Source organism: Gopherus flavomarginatus, chromosome 3 (assembly GCF_025201925.1).
Source record: "Gopherus flavomarginatus isolate rGopFla2 chromosome 3, rGopFla2.mat.asm, whole genome shotgun sequence".
In the NCBI taxonomy this organism is placed as follows: domain Eukaryota; kingdom Metazoa; phylum Chordata; order Testudines; family Testudinidae; genus Gopherus; species Gopherus flavomarginatus.
Genome location: NC_066619.1, coordinates 73,895,341 through 73,911,163, shown reverse-complemented (window position 1 = coordinate 73,911,163; position 15,823 = coordinate 73,895,341). Strand labels below are relative to the sequence as shown.

General features: G+C 43.0%; 1 protein-coding gene across 3 annotated transcripts; it reads left to right on the top strand.

Moving 5' to 3' along the window:
- The first annotated feature begins 1,061 nt into the window (after nt 1-1,061).
- TICAM2 (TIR domain containing adaptor molecule 2) lies at nt 1,062-15,487 on the top strand. 3 transcript variants are annotated; one of them, XM_050945993.1, is made up of 3 exons: nt 1,062-1,252; nt 1,857-2,088; nt 11,335-15,487. In XM_050945993.1, the coding sequence occupies exon 3, from the start codon at nt 11,394-11,396 to the stop codon at nt 12,045-12,047; it is 654 nt and encodes a 217-aa protein (XP_050801950.1). In that variant the 5' UTR covers nt 1,062-1,252; nt 1,857-2,088; nt 11,335-11,393; the 3' UTR covers nt 12,048-15,487. The 3 variants fall into 3 exon arrangements, with proteins under 3 accessions (XP_050801950.1, XP_050801949.1, XP_050801951.1); XM_050945992.1 differs by having other exon boundaries at nt 1,063-1,252; nt 1,857-2,058; XM_050945994.1 differs by lacking the exon at nt 1,062-1,252 and adding an exon at nt 1,283-1,378 and having other exon boundaries at nt 1,857-2,058.
- The last annotated feature ends 336 nt before the right edge of the window (nt 15,488-15,823 follow it).

Sequence of the window (15,823 nt, the reverse complement as noted above, 5' to 3'; positions counted from 1 at the left end):
ACCCCCGGATGAGTACTCTAACCACTAGGCTATAGAATAATTCTTTGTCTGCCCCATTAATATTTAACTTGATCTGAGAGAGGCTACATCCCCATTCAAATGCCTCTTCTTTGGGCAAAGGGGGTCTTGAACTAGGGGGCTCCTATGGTCTGGGCAACTACTCTAGCCATGAAGCTAACTGGGATAGTCATCTCCACCCATGAGTCCTGGCTGTTGTGTAAAATTTAGGTGAGGAGTCCAATCTGGTAGTATGCTCAGAAGTGGCCTAGGGGATTGGGCCTCCCCATATGATTTATGGGGCCAAACGCTTCTTTCCCAGTTTGTGAATTGCTCTGGGGTTTAGCTGGAGATAGGCATCTGAATGGCTCAAGTGGGGCAGCAGTATGCAGTCCTCAGGCAAGAGACAGGTGCCCAGCCACCTTAGGTGAGGCTTCAGAGTGCGTGCCCAGAGGCAAAACCATAGGGGCTGAGTGACTTTAGCAGCCCACAGGATTATGCAGCAGCGGAGCAGTGTTGTGGGTCACAGTGGTGCCTGAAAATGGAACAATGCCTAAGTAGCTTTTCGGCGCCTACTCCATAACCACTGCCACTCAGCCCAGAGGTTCATTTAGCCCAGTGCGCGCTCATTGGGTTACAGCGGTGGCCAGTGCAGGATGCTACAGAGGAAGGTGAAAGAACCCCTGCAATGGAAATTGATGCAATAACGTGCCCTGCGACGAAAGCTGAATGCCTCCAAAGGTTGGCTTATGCCTTGAAGCAGGATGAGCAAAGGGGGGTGAGGCGCGATCTGTTACTGGCTCGGCTCGGCTCGGGTGGGTGAAAGAGACACGCTCCCACCACACTGAGCTCTTCTGCGGGTTTGTCGCTTTTCCAAACGGGGGGGGCGGAGACTTTTTATTCTCTCGCGTTACCAGGGGATGTTCTTGTGCGCGCTTGTGTTCTAGCCGCTTTTCAATGCGCCCTTTGAAACACAGAGAACGCAGGCGGTGGCCTGGCTCACCTGGCGCCCGCACCGGGTTACGCGGCCCTCGCGGCTCAGCCAGCCCGGCGCGGGGCCCGAGTCCGCTCCTCCGCTGAGGCGGGCGGCTGCCGCCAGCAGCGCTCGGCGTGACTGGGCGGGGCCCTGCCAGTCACACGCGGCTGTTGTTTCCCGGAGCTGCTGGGGAAAGCAGTAGCCGAGCCCCGCCCCGGCCCCTCGCCAGACCCCCGCTACCGTGTCCGCCGGCAGGGAAGGACGAGCGGCCTCAGCCCAGTAAGTGACTCCGGCGGGGCAGGGCGGCCCAGACTCTACCCGTGGCGCTTCCTTTCCTTGGGGGGAGACCCGCCTGGAGCCTGGGCCTAGCCGCTTCCCCTGAGCTGCAGCCCCACGCGACGCCCGGTCAGACCCTGCTCGGCCCCGCGGCTCCCTCCCTTCCCGGCCCCGGCCGCTTCCCCTTGCCCGTCCCGCACCGGTTGCCCTGCCGCTCCCCCCTTGCCCCCCGCCTCTCTGCGCTCAGACGCGAGCCGGCCCCTAGAGCCTCAGCCCCCGAGACAGGTCTCAGCCCAGCCAGGGGCGGCTCCAGGCCCCGGCACGCCAAGCCGCGGGGGGCGCTATGCGGGTCGCCGGGAGGGCCGGGAAGGGGGCCTTCAGCGGCTTGCCTGGGAGGGTCCGCTGGTCCTCACGCCTGCGGAAGGTCCACCGGAGCCGCGGGACCAGCGAGCGTCAGAGCGCCCCCCCCCCGCGGCATGACGCCCTGCTTGGGGCAGCGAAATGTCTAGAGCCCCTCTCCCCCCCCCCCCCGAGCCCAGCTGCCCCCTCACTACTATGGAGGCAAGGCACAAGAGGCTTCACTAACTTGCTCTGTTTCTTTGCCCAGAAACATCTGTCTGGGGGGAGGAATCCTGGCACAGATCGGCCGGAGATCTCTGCCAGTATAATCCTGGGTGGGGGCTGTTGTTCTGCTGGAAGCAGGGTGCAGTGGCGAGGAGAAGAGTAAAAGAGAGTGTAGCCGGCTGGCTAAGAGGTGCGCTGGTGGAAAAACAACGCTCAACAGCCCTCCCCGGGACAGCAATTTAAAGGTGTGTTCTCCAGCTCAATCGTTGAGGATAGTAGGTGGCAAAAGCACTGCCTGCCCTCACTCTGGGTGACTGCTCCAGGAGGGAACAGAGGTGTAAAATATACCTCCCTGTACTAGCTTGGTGGAGGAATCTAGCTCGAAAAGTATTAAAACATGTATTAACACCTGAGATCAAATGCGAGTCCAGGTGTAATGGGCATAAGCAGTGCTGCAAATAAGCCGGTATGGTCAGGAAAATAAGACATCTATTGCCAGCACGCCATACCAGAACGACGCATTCGGTATCTGCTGAGCCCCGCAGGGCCATCCCGGGAATCACAGTGGTGAAAGGAGCAGAACGTGGGGTCACCGTGCAGCCCCACGCAGGCAGCCCCTCCGGCGCTGCTGTATCGCCCCCAGCCCTGTCCCCTCCAACAGGGCTGTATAGACTCCAGACAGATGTAGCTGTTTGGAGGGGCTGTGGGGCGGTACAGCTGCATCGGAGGAGCTGCCAGTGTGGGGCTGTTGGCCAGCCCCACCTTCTGTTCCTTTCGCTGATGTGGTTCTTGGGAGATCCCTGCAGTTCAGCAGACACAGATTTCTCTCCGCGGATATCCACATCCACCGGTATAAATTTGACAGGAAAGGTGACTGGTGGTAGGGGCACAAAGGGTCATGTGACCCTTCCCAGGTTTAAGTGCCCCACCAGCCCGGGAGGGAGAGGAAGGGATGGGGCCGTTTCCGTTTCTCTTCCAGTCATGCTGCCTGGGAGAGCCCTGCAATCTCCCAGGCAGCTGTTGTGCTGCACTGGGCAGCATCCGGGAGTGGCTCAGGAGCCTGGCTGACAGGAAGAGCAGCCAAATGCCAGCGGGAGCTGGTGCAGATCCCACTCCCTGAGGTAACGTGGGATGGGGAGAGTGCAGGCGTCCCAGGCTGGGGCGGGGCAGGGAGGAGTCACATGGGGAGGTCACGTCCCCCGCACCTTTAGCTGGTGCCCCCTTTGTGTCCCTCCTATAAGTCGCCATACCAGTAAGAGTTAAAATCTGCTTGTACCACTGTGTCTAAGAGATGTAATGCCCGGGGTCAAAGCTGAAGAACATTGCAAATTTAAATTTATGGCAGCTTGCTGGTGTGGCCGTGCAGGTGTCTGCTTAGGTTCTGCAAATTATGCTTAAAATTAAATATTAAGACATTCATATAACATTTTGTTTAAAAACATGATTGAATCTCCATTTTCACAACATAAGAACTTACTAGTTTTTATTAGTTTAAAACTAAAAACTAAAACTTAAAGGGACACTGTCAACTTAAAATGTAGTCAGTTCCAAAAATGAGTTAAAAGTAGTTTCAAGCAGTACAGACATCCCTGAGTCCCTTGCCTGTTCTGGAAGGTTGACAATTAATTTGTATTTAAACTTTTTCCTTTCCTTTTTTGATGTGTGAAAGATTGGAAACAAAAGACAGAAATTCACTATACAGGGAAAACATTGGGACCCAGAGGTTACTTTGAGCATTTGACAGTCTTTTGTAATTTAACTAAAGTATTTTTTCTCTCCCAAAAATCTATCAGTTATAGCTCTTTTGGTGTTACTTGTAACAATAGGAGGTACAATTTTTCAGATCGAAGTGTGATTTTTAAGTTTACTCTGAGGAATGTAAGGTACATGAAAGCAGAGATAGCACCATTCTGTAGAATCAAGCTAGAGCATAGTCTCCTTCTCCAGTCTACAACATTAAAAACCTCTCCTCTGGGAAAGGAGGGACTTGGGAGTGAGAGGAATTATTGGGGAGAAAACATCTAGAAACAGCTTTCTCAGGAGGGAGTTCAGAGTATAGTAAGGTTTGGAAGGATTAGATTTTTGTTGGTAAATGTCAGTATACATTGATTTCACCATACACTCTCAAACTGATGAAAATACATTTTTATTGATAACTGAAATTTACAGATAGGCAAAAGAAGGAAAATACTCCTTTAGAGTATACTCCTTTAGAGCTTTATTAGATTAAAAAATCCAGTGATTTAGACTTTTAAATTAGGGTTGTCACAAATGGATTAGTGAGTGAATTCAAACAGGTATGAAGTAAAAATGGGTGTGATTTACTTTGTATTATTTGACATGCTGCTGACAGTTTGTGTTATAACAGTTTGTAAAGCTTTAACTATTTGAATCTCAACATCTACTATCATTTAATAAATATTTGATCCCTGTAATTTCCTGAAACTGTGAAAAGTTAAATAAACATTTGAAAATGCTTAAAAATAAACAATATTATCCATTGACATTATGAAAACAATATTCTGTCAAGCCTAGCTATATTTCATTTTTATTGAAACTAAAGGAAACCCTGAAAGGGAGTTTGTCCCGGCCACTCAACCCAGTGTGTGTGAGTTGTGGTGAGAATGGAATGATTCTTTTAATCTATTAAAATAATTAACAAATTATTAATCAGCATTAAAAATTAAATATTGCTATCTGGTGAAATTCAGAGAAGATATGCACAAATCTTTCTGAGCCTAGATATATTATGTAATATATAACTTGATTTTTTCTGCTTCCAAATAATGACCACAAATAAAAGTGTTTAGAAAGTGGTAATGGGATGAATTGTGCTAACCACTTACTGAAAAGAAAATGATAAGCATGCAACACTTTATGTTCGGGGCTTAGATATCACAATAGGCATGTTAAAAAGATTTCATATAGCAAAGACAAATTTCATTTTACACTGAGATGGTTGTTCCATGTTGCCTGTTGTTAAGACATGTAGTGCATAGCAAGTCTAGGAACCTGAGATTTTCAAAATCCTCGTTTACTATGAGTTTTGTGACCAATCAACAGCACTGTTGAGTCAGGCTCAAACCCAGCATTTTCTAAACTCCACTTGCAAACTGGGCTGTGGAAAATTCAGAACTCCATTGTCAATGGAAATAAAACAATACTCCAGTATATTTAAACCTAATTTTCATTCAGAAGGGCAGATGCAAACACAGTTGATTTACATCCCTTTAAGGATTTTACAATTTCAGATGGTTGAAATAACCTCCGAGCCTGCAACATATAAAGATTCATTAGATAAATTGGTAGTTGGGAGGCAGCTTTGGTGGATATTGAAGCTCAGTAACGTTGCTCCCTAGATTCTGCAGGGCTGTATTCTGTCATGCCTCCTGTGCAATGTATATATTTGGTTTCTGTAGGAACTAATAAGATTGTTTGTTTGGCTGCTGGATGGTATGGAATGAGTAGTTTTTCTCCATTAATGAGTTTATTAGCTCTAAGAAGTTCACAGTAGAGTGCTTTGGGATCCCCATTTGCTATTGCATTCTGTGGGGGCATTGGTATTCCAAAGACTTATTTTTATCTACATCTGGAAAAGAATTTGTGACTGCAAAATTTCTGATGTAAACCTTGCCTTTGTGACAGAGAATGATGATATGTAAGTATCATACGTCTGTAGTATGTAAGGTCTTGGAAAAAATTTTAAGAGAGAAAGTAGTTAAGGACATAGAGGTCAATGGTAATTGTGACGAATTGCAACACGGATTTACTAAAGGTAGATCGTGCCAAACCAATCTGATCTCCTTCTTTGAGAAGGTGACGGATTACTTAGATAAAGGAAATGCGGTAGATATAATTTACCTAGATTTCAGTAAGGCGTTCGACACGGTTCCGCACGGGGAGCTGTTAGTTAAATTGGAAAAGCTGGGAGTGAATATGAAAGTTGTAAGGTGGATAAGGAACTGGTTAAAGGGGAGACTCCAGAGGGTCGTATTGAAAGGTGAACTGTCGGACTGGAAGGAGGTCACCAGTGGAGTCCCTCAAGGATCGGTTTTGGGACCGATCTTATTTAACCTTTTTATTACTGACCTTGGCACAAAGAGCGGGAATGTGCTAATAAAGTTCGCGGATGACACGAAGCTGGGGGGTATTGCTAACACGGAGAAGGACAGGGATGCTATTCAAGAAGATCTGAACCACCTTGTAAACTGGAGTAATAGAAATAGGATGAAATACAATAGTGAGAAGTGCAAGGTCATGCATTTAGGAACTAATAATAAGAATTTTGGATATACGTTGGGGGCGCATCAGTTGGAAGCGACGGAAGAAGAGAAGGACCTTGGGGTACTGGTTGATAGCAGGATGACTATGAGTCGCCAATGTGATACGGCTGTTAAAAAAGCAAATGCGATTTTGGGATGCATCAGGCGGGGTATTTCCTGCAAGGATAAGGAGGTGTTAGTACCGTTGTATACGGCGTTGGTGAGACCCCATCTGGAATACTGTGTGCAGTTCTGGTGTCCCATGTTCAAGAAGGATGAATTCAAACTGGAACAGGTTCAGAGACGGGCTACGAGGATGATCCGAGGAATGGAAAAACTGCCTTATGAAAGGAGACTCAAAGAGCTTGGCTTGTTTAGCCTGGCCAAAAGAAGGCTGAGGGGGGATATGCTCGCCCTATATAAATATATCAAGGGGGTTAACGTTAGGGAGGGAGAGGAATTATTTAAGTTTAGTACTAATGTAACCACGAGGACGAATGGGTATAAACTGGATATTAGGAAGTTTAGGCTTGAAATTAGACGAAGGTTTCTGACCATTAGGGGAGTGAAGTTCTGGAATAGCCTTCCGAGGGTAGTAGTAGGGGCAAAAGACTTTCCTGGCTTTAAGACAAAGCTTGATAAGTATATGGAGGGGATGTTATGATAGGATCGTTAATTTGGGCAATTGATCTTGAATTACCACCAGACAGGTCTGCTCAATGGTCTGCGGGGAGATGTTGCATGCGATGGGTACTGAGTTGCTGCGGAGAACTCCTTCTTGGGTGCTGGCTGGTGACTCTTGCCCACATGCTCAGGGTTTAGCTGATCGCCATATTTGGGGTCGGGAAGGAATTTTCCTCCAGGGCGGATTGGCAGGTGCCCTGGAGGTTTTTCGCCTTCCCCTGCAGCGTGGGGCACGGGTCGCTTGCTGGTGGTGTCTCTGCAGCTTGAGGTCTTCAAACCATTTTTGAGGATTTCAAAAACTCAATCCTGGGATAGGGGTTGTATAAAATTGGATGGGTGGGGTTCTGTGGCCTGCCTTGTGCAGGAGGTCAGACTAGATGATCAGATTGGTCCCTTCTGACCTATGAGTCTATGAGATATACTCTCATTTCAATCTAGCACTCCCCCTTAATGATTCAGAAGCTACAACTAGTGCAGATTATCGTTGCTTGCCTTCTTGATGGTAGCAGTAGCACGGGGAACATTATGCTGCTACTCTGAATACTGTATTGGTTTCCTAGTTATTTTTAGACACAATTCAAGGTGTTGGCATTAGTATATCTATTGTTTAGGTAAAGTTTTTATGAAGCATCTAGCACTATCCTGTTTAAATGATGCACAAAATATAAAGAGTGCAAAATCAAATAATGAAAAGGAGTTTTTTCTGCAAGTTCCTTTAGCTTGTATTTTTGTTTGTAGGATTTTATGTATTTACTTGTAAGACCATGAATTGTGGGGGAAGACCTTATCAAAATGGTGTATTTTACATCTTCATCTGAACACCATCAGGTTTGGGTTCCAGTAATTTAGGAATTATTTCTTCCTTCCTCCCTCTATGCTCCTTTCCTTGAAACCCTCCTCATGCCCCCCAAAAATAACCAAACCAACCACACATCCCATCCCAATGATGCATACATAGCCACCTTTGGACATGGATATGTGCTACTGAAAAAAGTATGACAGTGTTGTGTAAACCTTCCTAAATGCTTCTCCATTCTGAGGTTAAAAAGATAAAATGTTATTCTGGCAAAAGTTAAATTACAGAAATTGGGACCAAACTGGCACTGTTGCTTACTTTAAAAGTTTTAATTTGATCAAAAAAATCATTTGGGAGAATAAGAAATTACATAGATACATTCTCCCTGTGAAGATATGCTCATAATTGGGCTCTGCCAACAAAAATATGTATTCACCAAAGAGTGACTAGTAATAATCTGATCATGTTATGAGAATCTGGACAAAATCATCCTCTCCTCAAGGGATACTGCTGGCTGAGACTCAGCCCTACCTCTTCCCACTCTTGCTCTCAAAGCTCAGTGGAGCACTGCCCGTGCAGAATTCCAGGAGAGTAGTTTTTTTCTGGCCAAGGGAAGGAGAAAATACCCAGAGCTGTGGCCTCACATCATCTGGACCTGATTCTGTTAATACCAACGTAGATCAAGAGAAACTCTACTGAGATCAGTGGAATTATACCACTGTAAAAACAGTGTGAAAACAGAATCAGGCCCTCTGTGTCTTAGGAGACGATCTGCTGGAGCTCAGACTCCTCTGCTCATTGAAATGGAATGGATCATTTTGGCCATGTATTCTACAAAACATCTTGACATACATTTCATATAAAGGATGATGTATATGCTGATGCTGTGTTGTAAGTATGTGTCACAAGGTGGTGCTGTTCCAGCTAAAATAAAATCTGTTCTAATATTGTAAAGAAAAGAAAGCGAGTATAAGCACTTAAAAAAAAATAATACAGCAAGGTATGGGCAATGCACGATCAAACTGCTTTTAATTTAGGTACTTTCATGGTGGATCGGCCAAAATACTGGTTTAACTTTTTTCTTATACTGTATTTGTTTGCAAAATTTGTACAATTTTCATGCAACTTTTCAAAACAATTGCTTTACTCAGCACTGAGCAATGTTAACAAGGCTGCATGTGTGCTGTAGAGGACAAATAAATTGTTAAGGCAACAAAAGCTGGGTTAAAACTTCTGGAGCATTTTAATAAACAGGAATAAATATCCTTTGAAATGACAGTTTGAGTATTTTTCATTAATTTGACGTCAGTGGGGCTATTCACATGGGTAAAAGTTTATAGGATTGGAGCCATAGGGTCCTTGGTGAAATGATCCACTTCACAATATTATTTTCTAAAAAGCAAACTGTGACAGACCCAGGCCAGTGGGGTACAGGAGTCTGGTAGAGGGCAAGTATACTGGTCACTGGATGAGTAGTTTTCTGTTCCCTGAGTGACCAGAGCAGGGGCTGCACTAAAGTAATCAGGAACCAATTAAGGCAGACAGGCTGATTAGAACACCTGCAGCCAATCAAAGCAGGCTAATCAGGGCACCTGAGTTTAAAAGGGAGCTCACTTCAGTCAGGGAGTGGGGGAGCCAGATGAGAGGAAGTGCATGTGAGGAGCTGGGAGCAAGAGGCCTAAGGAGCTGAGAGTGAGAGAGTGTGCTGCTGGAGGACTAAGGAGTACAAGTGTTATCAGACACCAGGAGGAAGGTCCTATGGTGAGGATAAAGAAGGTGTTTGGAGGAGGCCATGGGGAAGTAGCCCAGGGAGTTGTAGCTGTCATGCAGCTGTTCCAGGAGGCACTATAGACAGTTGCCATCCACAGGGCCCTGGGCAGGAACCCGGAGTAGAGGGTGGGCCCCGGTTCCCTCCAAACCTCCCAACTCCTGATCAGACACAGGAGGAGTTGACCCAGACTGTGGGGAAGATCACTGAGGTGAGCAAATCTGCAAAATAAGCACAGGACCCACCAAGGTAGAGGAACTTTGTCACAAAACATTAGATGACAATAAAGCTAATCTATTTAATTCACGGTAGTGTTGTATTATTGCAATAATGTGTGTGCTTTATGATGCTTTTGTCAGTACAGGCATTCACTTATCAAAATAAATAGGGAAGCATTTTAATCAATAGATATACAAACTAGTAGTCCACCTTGGATTAATTTAATTTCATTAAAATCCCAGAAAAGGTATCAAGGTTTTTAGACACTAATCTACATGTAAAGAGATGTGTTTCAGAACTATTTAATAATTGCCATATACCCCTTAATTTTCATTAGTGCTATACTATTAATAGATAATAATCACTTTACATGCACAGATTTCTTGATCCCCTTCAGTGCCATTCTGCCAGGGCTCTGTCAGCAGTCACTGTATCGTTCGTAGAACATCATGACTTGTGTCACTAAAGTAATATGGATGCCCCTTTATTGGAGCACACAAATTGAATCACACGTCTTATGTTCCAAATGAATAGCTAATGCTTTGTACAACGCTTTAACTAAAAATGTTCTGCATAATAGTATCTGGTTTTTTTAAATTATTTATTCATATGCATCAATGATGAAAACTCAATCTTTTTTAGAAGTACAAAAAGGTTACCAGTTTCCCTTTGCTTTCATTGTGCCAGTTCATAGATGTTAGAAATGGGGAAGATCTACTAAATTAAATAGTAAAATGCTAGCCAATACAGGACTGATCCCAAACAATTCATAGTGCTTTATCTAATTCAGTTTTAAAGTCAGACTAGCAAAGAGTCCACCACCACTTCCTTGCAGAGACTATTTCATAAATTAATAGCTTTCACAACCAGAAGGTTTTTTGTTTTGATATCCAGCCTAAATTGTTTTGTTCTTAATTTCATTTGATCACCAGGCATCAAACCATTTTTACCCATTCTAAACAATTCCACTTCCTCCTTGTTTTTTACACTCCTCATCATATGTTTATAAATTGTGTTATGATGTCGTCTCCTTCATTTATTGTTTCACCAGTCTGTGCATACTTGCATCTTTCCTCCTAAGTCACTTCTTCTAGTTCTTTAAACATTTTTATAGCTCTTCTACAAGGCCATATGTGTAATATAATTACGTGGCTACGGGGGTCTAATTCAACTTCCATTGAAGTCTATTGGAAGCTTTTCATTGACTTCCTTGGGAAGGGAATCAGACCCTAAATCTCTATTTGCGTTGCATGAATCTACAGAAAGAGAACTTTGTGGGAATATTTTTGGAATTTCAATAAAATTGAAGGTTATCAAATGGCTTTATAATCAACTAATCATTGTCACATATAATTCCTGGTTTTCTGCAGAGTTCAGTGCATTTATGGGGGGAGCCTTGTTGCATAATTTAGATCTAATGTTCTGTATAATGCATGGACTCTTGCTCTTCTATCAGTTTACTGCAATTTGCTGACATCTTTAAGGTGAACACAGTATTCAAGATGTAATCTTAGCTGAGGTGTATATAGTATAGTTGGACAGTTAACTCCCTGTTCCATGACATGCTCCTACTGTAGCCTAAAATCATCTTTTTCTTTGCTGAAATATCGTATTGCTCGCTCATGTAATTTATTGTCCACTTTTGCCACGAGGTCCCTTTCAGCATTTTTGTTGTCTTTCATTAAGATGTATAATAGCCCAATTCAGACGGTTCAGGTTATTTCTAGATTGCTATGAATGCTTTTTTTAGGTTGTCATAAGGTTCAACAGCTTTTTACTTTTTGTTTTTTAGAATGAAATGAGTAGATGTTAACCACGTGAACATATCTTCTGACGTGTACATTTATCATAATGGGAAACACTAACTCCAAAAGAAATCCTCCCCCTCTACCAAACAACACAGAAAAGGGTACCAATGTGAGTGCAGGTCAGAGAGACTTCAAGCAAAATCATGAATTGTGTGGCCTGTCTCTTGACATAGAAAGGATCTCTACAAAAGTTTCAGAAATTCACAGCAGTGATGAGGATCCTGAGGATGTGTTTTACAAGTTTGTGATTCTGCATGCTCAGAATGATGCAGCTGAAGCCAGCCGACTCCAGCATCTGCTACAAAATAAATTTTGTATTAAACCTGGAATAATCTTTGCTGAAATGCCTAGTGGTAGACATTTCTTACAAAATTTAAATGATGCTGTGAATAGGTCAGCATGGACTATTATTCTCTTGACAGAACATTTCTTGAGTGAGGCTTGGTGTGAGTTCCAGTCTTATGCCTCCCTGATGAATGCTCTTAACAAACAGCATAAATATAACTCTGTTATACCACTGAGGCCACTGAATAATCCACTGCCAAGGGAGAAGACTCCTTGTGTCCTGCAAGCCATTAATGCACTGGAAGAAGATAGTCCTGGCTTTGCTAAACAAGTGGAGAAGATTTTCCAGGAGTCGAAATACAGGCAACAGCAAGCAATGTGGAAGAAAGAAAGAACAAGTGAGACACACTAGAGCTATTGGAATTATGAAAGACATGCATAAAGACAGTTAAATCGATTTAATTAAATTGAAGAAGGTAAATCAGTTGTCCTACTCATCTCAAGTAAGAGAGAGAAACCTTCTTTTGAGAAACTAACCCACAGAAAAGATGGTGGTAAGAGTTTCCCATAAAGGCATTATTGTTATTACTTCACACCTGTATATTTTCAGCAGTATTATCAAGATGTGGCGAATCATCACCTTGACCCCTTTATTTATTATATGCCACTTTCCCCTACTCATTTCTGTTTGTCTGGCTTCTCTTTGTATTGTATGCTCTACTGGGCAGATACTGTGTCTTCCTTTAAGTTTGTACAGCTCCTCACATGTTGTAACTGCTACTGGAAACAAATAATAAATAGGGTAGTACTACTAGTGGCTGCTATTGAGAGCCAACAGAAGCTATACAGGATAACATCCTGTAAGGAAGGCTATTCTATTAATAACAAACTTTATATCAAAAATATAAATATGTTAGAAATACTTACCAGTGTTACAAAACCAGGGAAATACATTCAGCACCCTACAAAATATATGCTGCTATTTTAGGAAATAAGACTCTCAAAATCTGGGTGCTCTACTTTTGCCATGTTTGCAGTTGTTAAAAAGCATATATTTTCTAATGATGCATCTTGACCAAATGGGTAGATGCATTTTAAAAATTAAAATAAACACTCTCAATTTCTTTTGACTAAACTTGTTTTTTTGTTCAAGTCTTAAAGAAAAAAACTGGCAAAGTGATGCATAGAGAGATGGAACTTGGGAGACTGTGTGAAGATCTTAAGAGATAAGATGTACCTAAAGAATTGCTCTCTGTAGCTCTAAAGCTTTTCTGTTGATGAAAGAGACATTAGCTAAAAGATATTACCTCACCCACCTGGTCTCTCTTAGAGATAAGAATCATGCATTCATGTTGGAAAGGGAGACATTTTAGAAGTTAAATCATTTTGAGTTATTTAAGTTTAAAACACTTCCAGTGTCCCAGTTCTTAGGCATATTTTCCCAGATTTATTAAAATGGATTTACACTAGTATGTGTTTTTCCTTTACATGATAGGATTACTGCCCATGATTCAATTGTTTGATTAAGTCAGATTTAAGTGCACTTGTGTAATGTTGATCGGGAGTGAAGGAAGTATTAATCCAGTAGTAATGTCTTTGCTGTTTCTAAGGAAAGGGGAAGAATGACATTTGGGTATTTTAATACTTTTTAATACCCATTTCTGTGTCAGTTTCATTCTCTGAAATCACTTGTTCTGTGCAAGTGGTGACTGTGAACTTCTGATCAAAATCACTTGTCCCTTGCTGAGGAGAAAAAACAGTAGGATTTGATCCTTGGCACAGTATCTGTCCAATAGCAGTTGGATGTTAGGAGATCCTGTGTTCTAATCGTGGCTGTGCCACTCACTGACTTGCTGCGTGACTTCAGAGAAGCAATTTCTCCTGCTGCCTCAGTTTCCTTCTCTGTAAAATGAGACTAATACTTTCTGTCAAAGGTGTTATGAGAATTAGTTACATCTGTACAGTGCTTTGAACATATATAAAAATGCTATGCACCATCAGGCCACATCAGCCTATCGTGTGGTAAAACCAAAGAGGTGAAATTGGGGAGGAGTTCTCCATATGTACTCCCTCACAACATCATTTTGCTGAGAAGGGGATTTGCCCCCATGGGGAGAAAGAAGTATATGCACTCTAAACCCATCAGAGCCCCATAGAGCCCTCTGCCTCTACACCGCCTGTAGCTCTGGTGGCCCTATTAGCTACTTTCGTGCTTCCCTGATCCTAGGCCTTTGCCATAGACAGACCCAGTGCACCTGTATTAAAGCAGCCTTTGGGTTGCTCTAAAATACAGCCAATACAGTAGCCTTCAGGGGCTGTTATGGCAGCTACAACTCACCAAGACAATGGGAAGCTCTGGCCATGCATCCTACACCAACCAACTAGCAGGCTGTGATGTAGGAGTTGCTACAGTGGTTTTTTAGCACACTAGCTTTGTGCTGCTTTGCACCAATAGAGTTACACAAGGTGTCCCTAGTAAAGCTGAGGATCAGGTCCTATTTATTCATTATGTGATATTTATGATGTCAGGGACTCTGACAACAGGGTGAAACTTCTTATTGGCTATGAATCTCTCATCATTTATGTTGTCTACCAAAACAAATACCTGCGGGAGACCCCTGCTGACTGACCAGATACTAAAGCTGTATGGAGGCTGATAGTTAGCTTTGCTGAACACTTCGAAATGACTAAATACCAATTGTCTAACTTTGAAATGTGATCAGTCAGGCCTCTCTAAGGTCTGCAAAAGAAGTCTTGCTCCAGTCCCCTTGGGATTTTCCTAGCCGCTGAAGAACTCCTGAAATTCCTTAGTGACCTAGTGTCCAACGCAGACAATGTTGATTACAACTGCTCAGCAACAACTAGAGTAGCTGGCAGCATCAGATAGACAGCTGAGTGGAGTGTGTGTAAAGAATGGGTTTAAGATTATAAAACAAAACTGGGATCAGCATGAACAGAACCCTGTTCTGTTGCCTTACAGTGCAGGGTACAAGTCTCTTATCTACTTTCCTTAAAGGACTGGATGGATCAAGGGAGGAGGATTTTAATTGTGAAGGGTTGGTAGAGCTCTTCTGTGTACACTGATCCATTTGATTTAATTACTGTCTGGTTTTTATTAAGGTTTTTTAAATTTTTTACTTTTCAATAGAAAAATTACAATAGACAAATAATTTTGGGTTGTTTTCTTTTCTAAAATTAAAGTTACCATCTGTAATGTACAGCATACCGTTAAAATATATATATATATATATATATATATATATGCAACAACCTTAATATTAAACTGTGAAATCAAATGATTTAATGCTTTGCAATTTATGGGAGGAAACACACACAAGGCAGGAAGGAGAGTATGAAAGCAGGGGGAAAATAAGGTGGAGAAAGAGTTAAGGGGGTGCAGGAAGGGGAAGGAGGTCTGGACTGGCCCCTGCGCCTTGGAGTTCCTTAAGTCAAATGTTTCTAAATGGAGCTCAGATTTCTTTAAACTCAGGTAGTTGGTCCCTGTGGTGAAAGTAACCCTTTGGCTGCTAGGTCAAAGAAGTCAGAACATTATTGTTCTAGTCAGTGCCATGATTTATTTTCCTCTGTAAAATCATTCGCTTGTGGCTGCTCTCAGAAACCATGAACATTATGCTGGAGAGAGGCCCAAATTCAAGGGTAAATATTCTAACGTAGTTCTTGGCTGATGTTTGATTGCTCAAGTCCAAAATTATTTTAATTCTAGTGTCAACTTCTGTCTGCATGTTTAACCAGAAGACATTCCCACAACACGTGGTACTGTATTGTGTTTTTAAAAGAATGTAAAGAAAACTAGATGGTGACCCTAAATAAAAATGATCCTCTCGCTACCTCTGCAAGCTTCCATGGGACAACTTGTACCCTGCCATTCCATGCTCTACCAAATTTGTGGAGACTCCTAAATCCTGCAGTTCCTTTGTAGCCCAAAGGGAGCATGTAGCTGATCTCAATCTGCCATCTGACCAGGTTCTACTCAGGCCTTGTCTACGCTACACAGTTTTGTCGATGAAAGCTGACTTTTGTCGACAAAACAGTGGTGGTGTACATGCACTGAAGTGCTCATCTGACCATGTAACTCCTCGCTATGACGACAAAATAAAACCACCTTGATGAGAGGCACAGATCTTTTTGCAATGTAGTTTGAGCGACACAGCAATAGTGTAGACACTG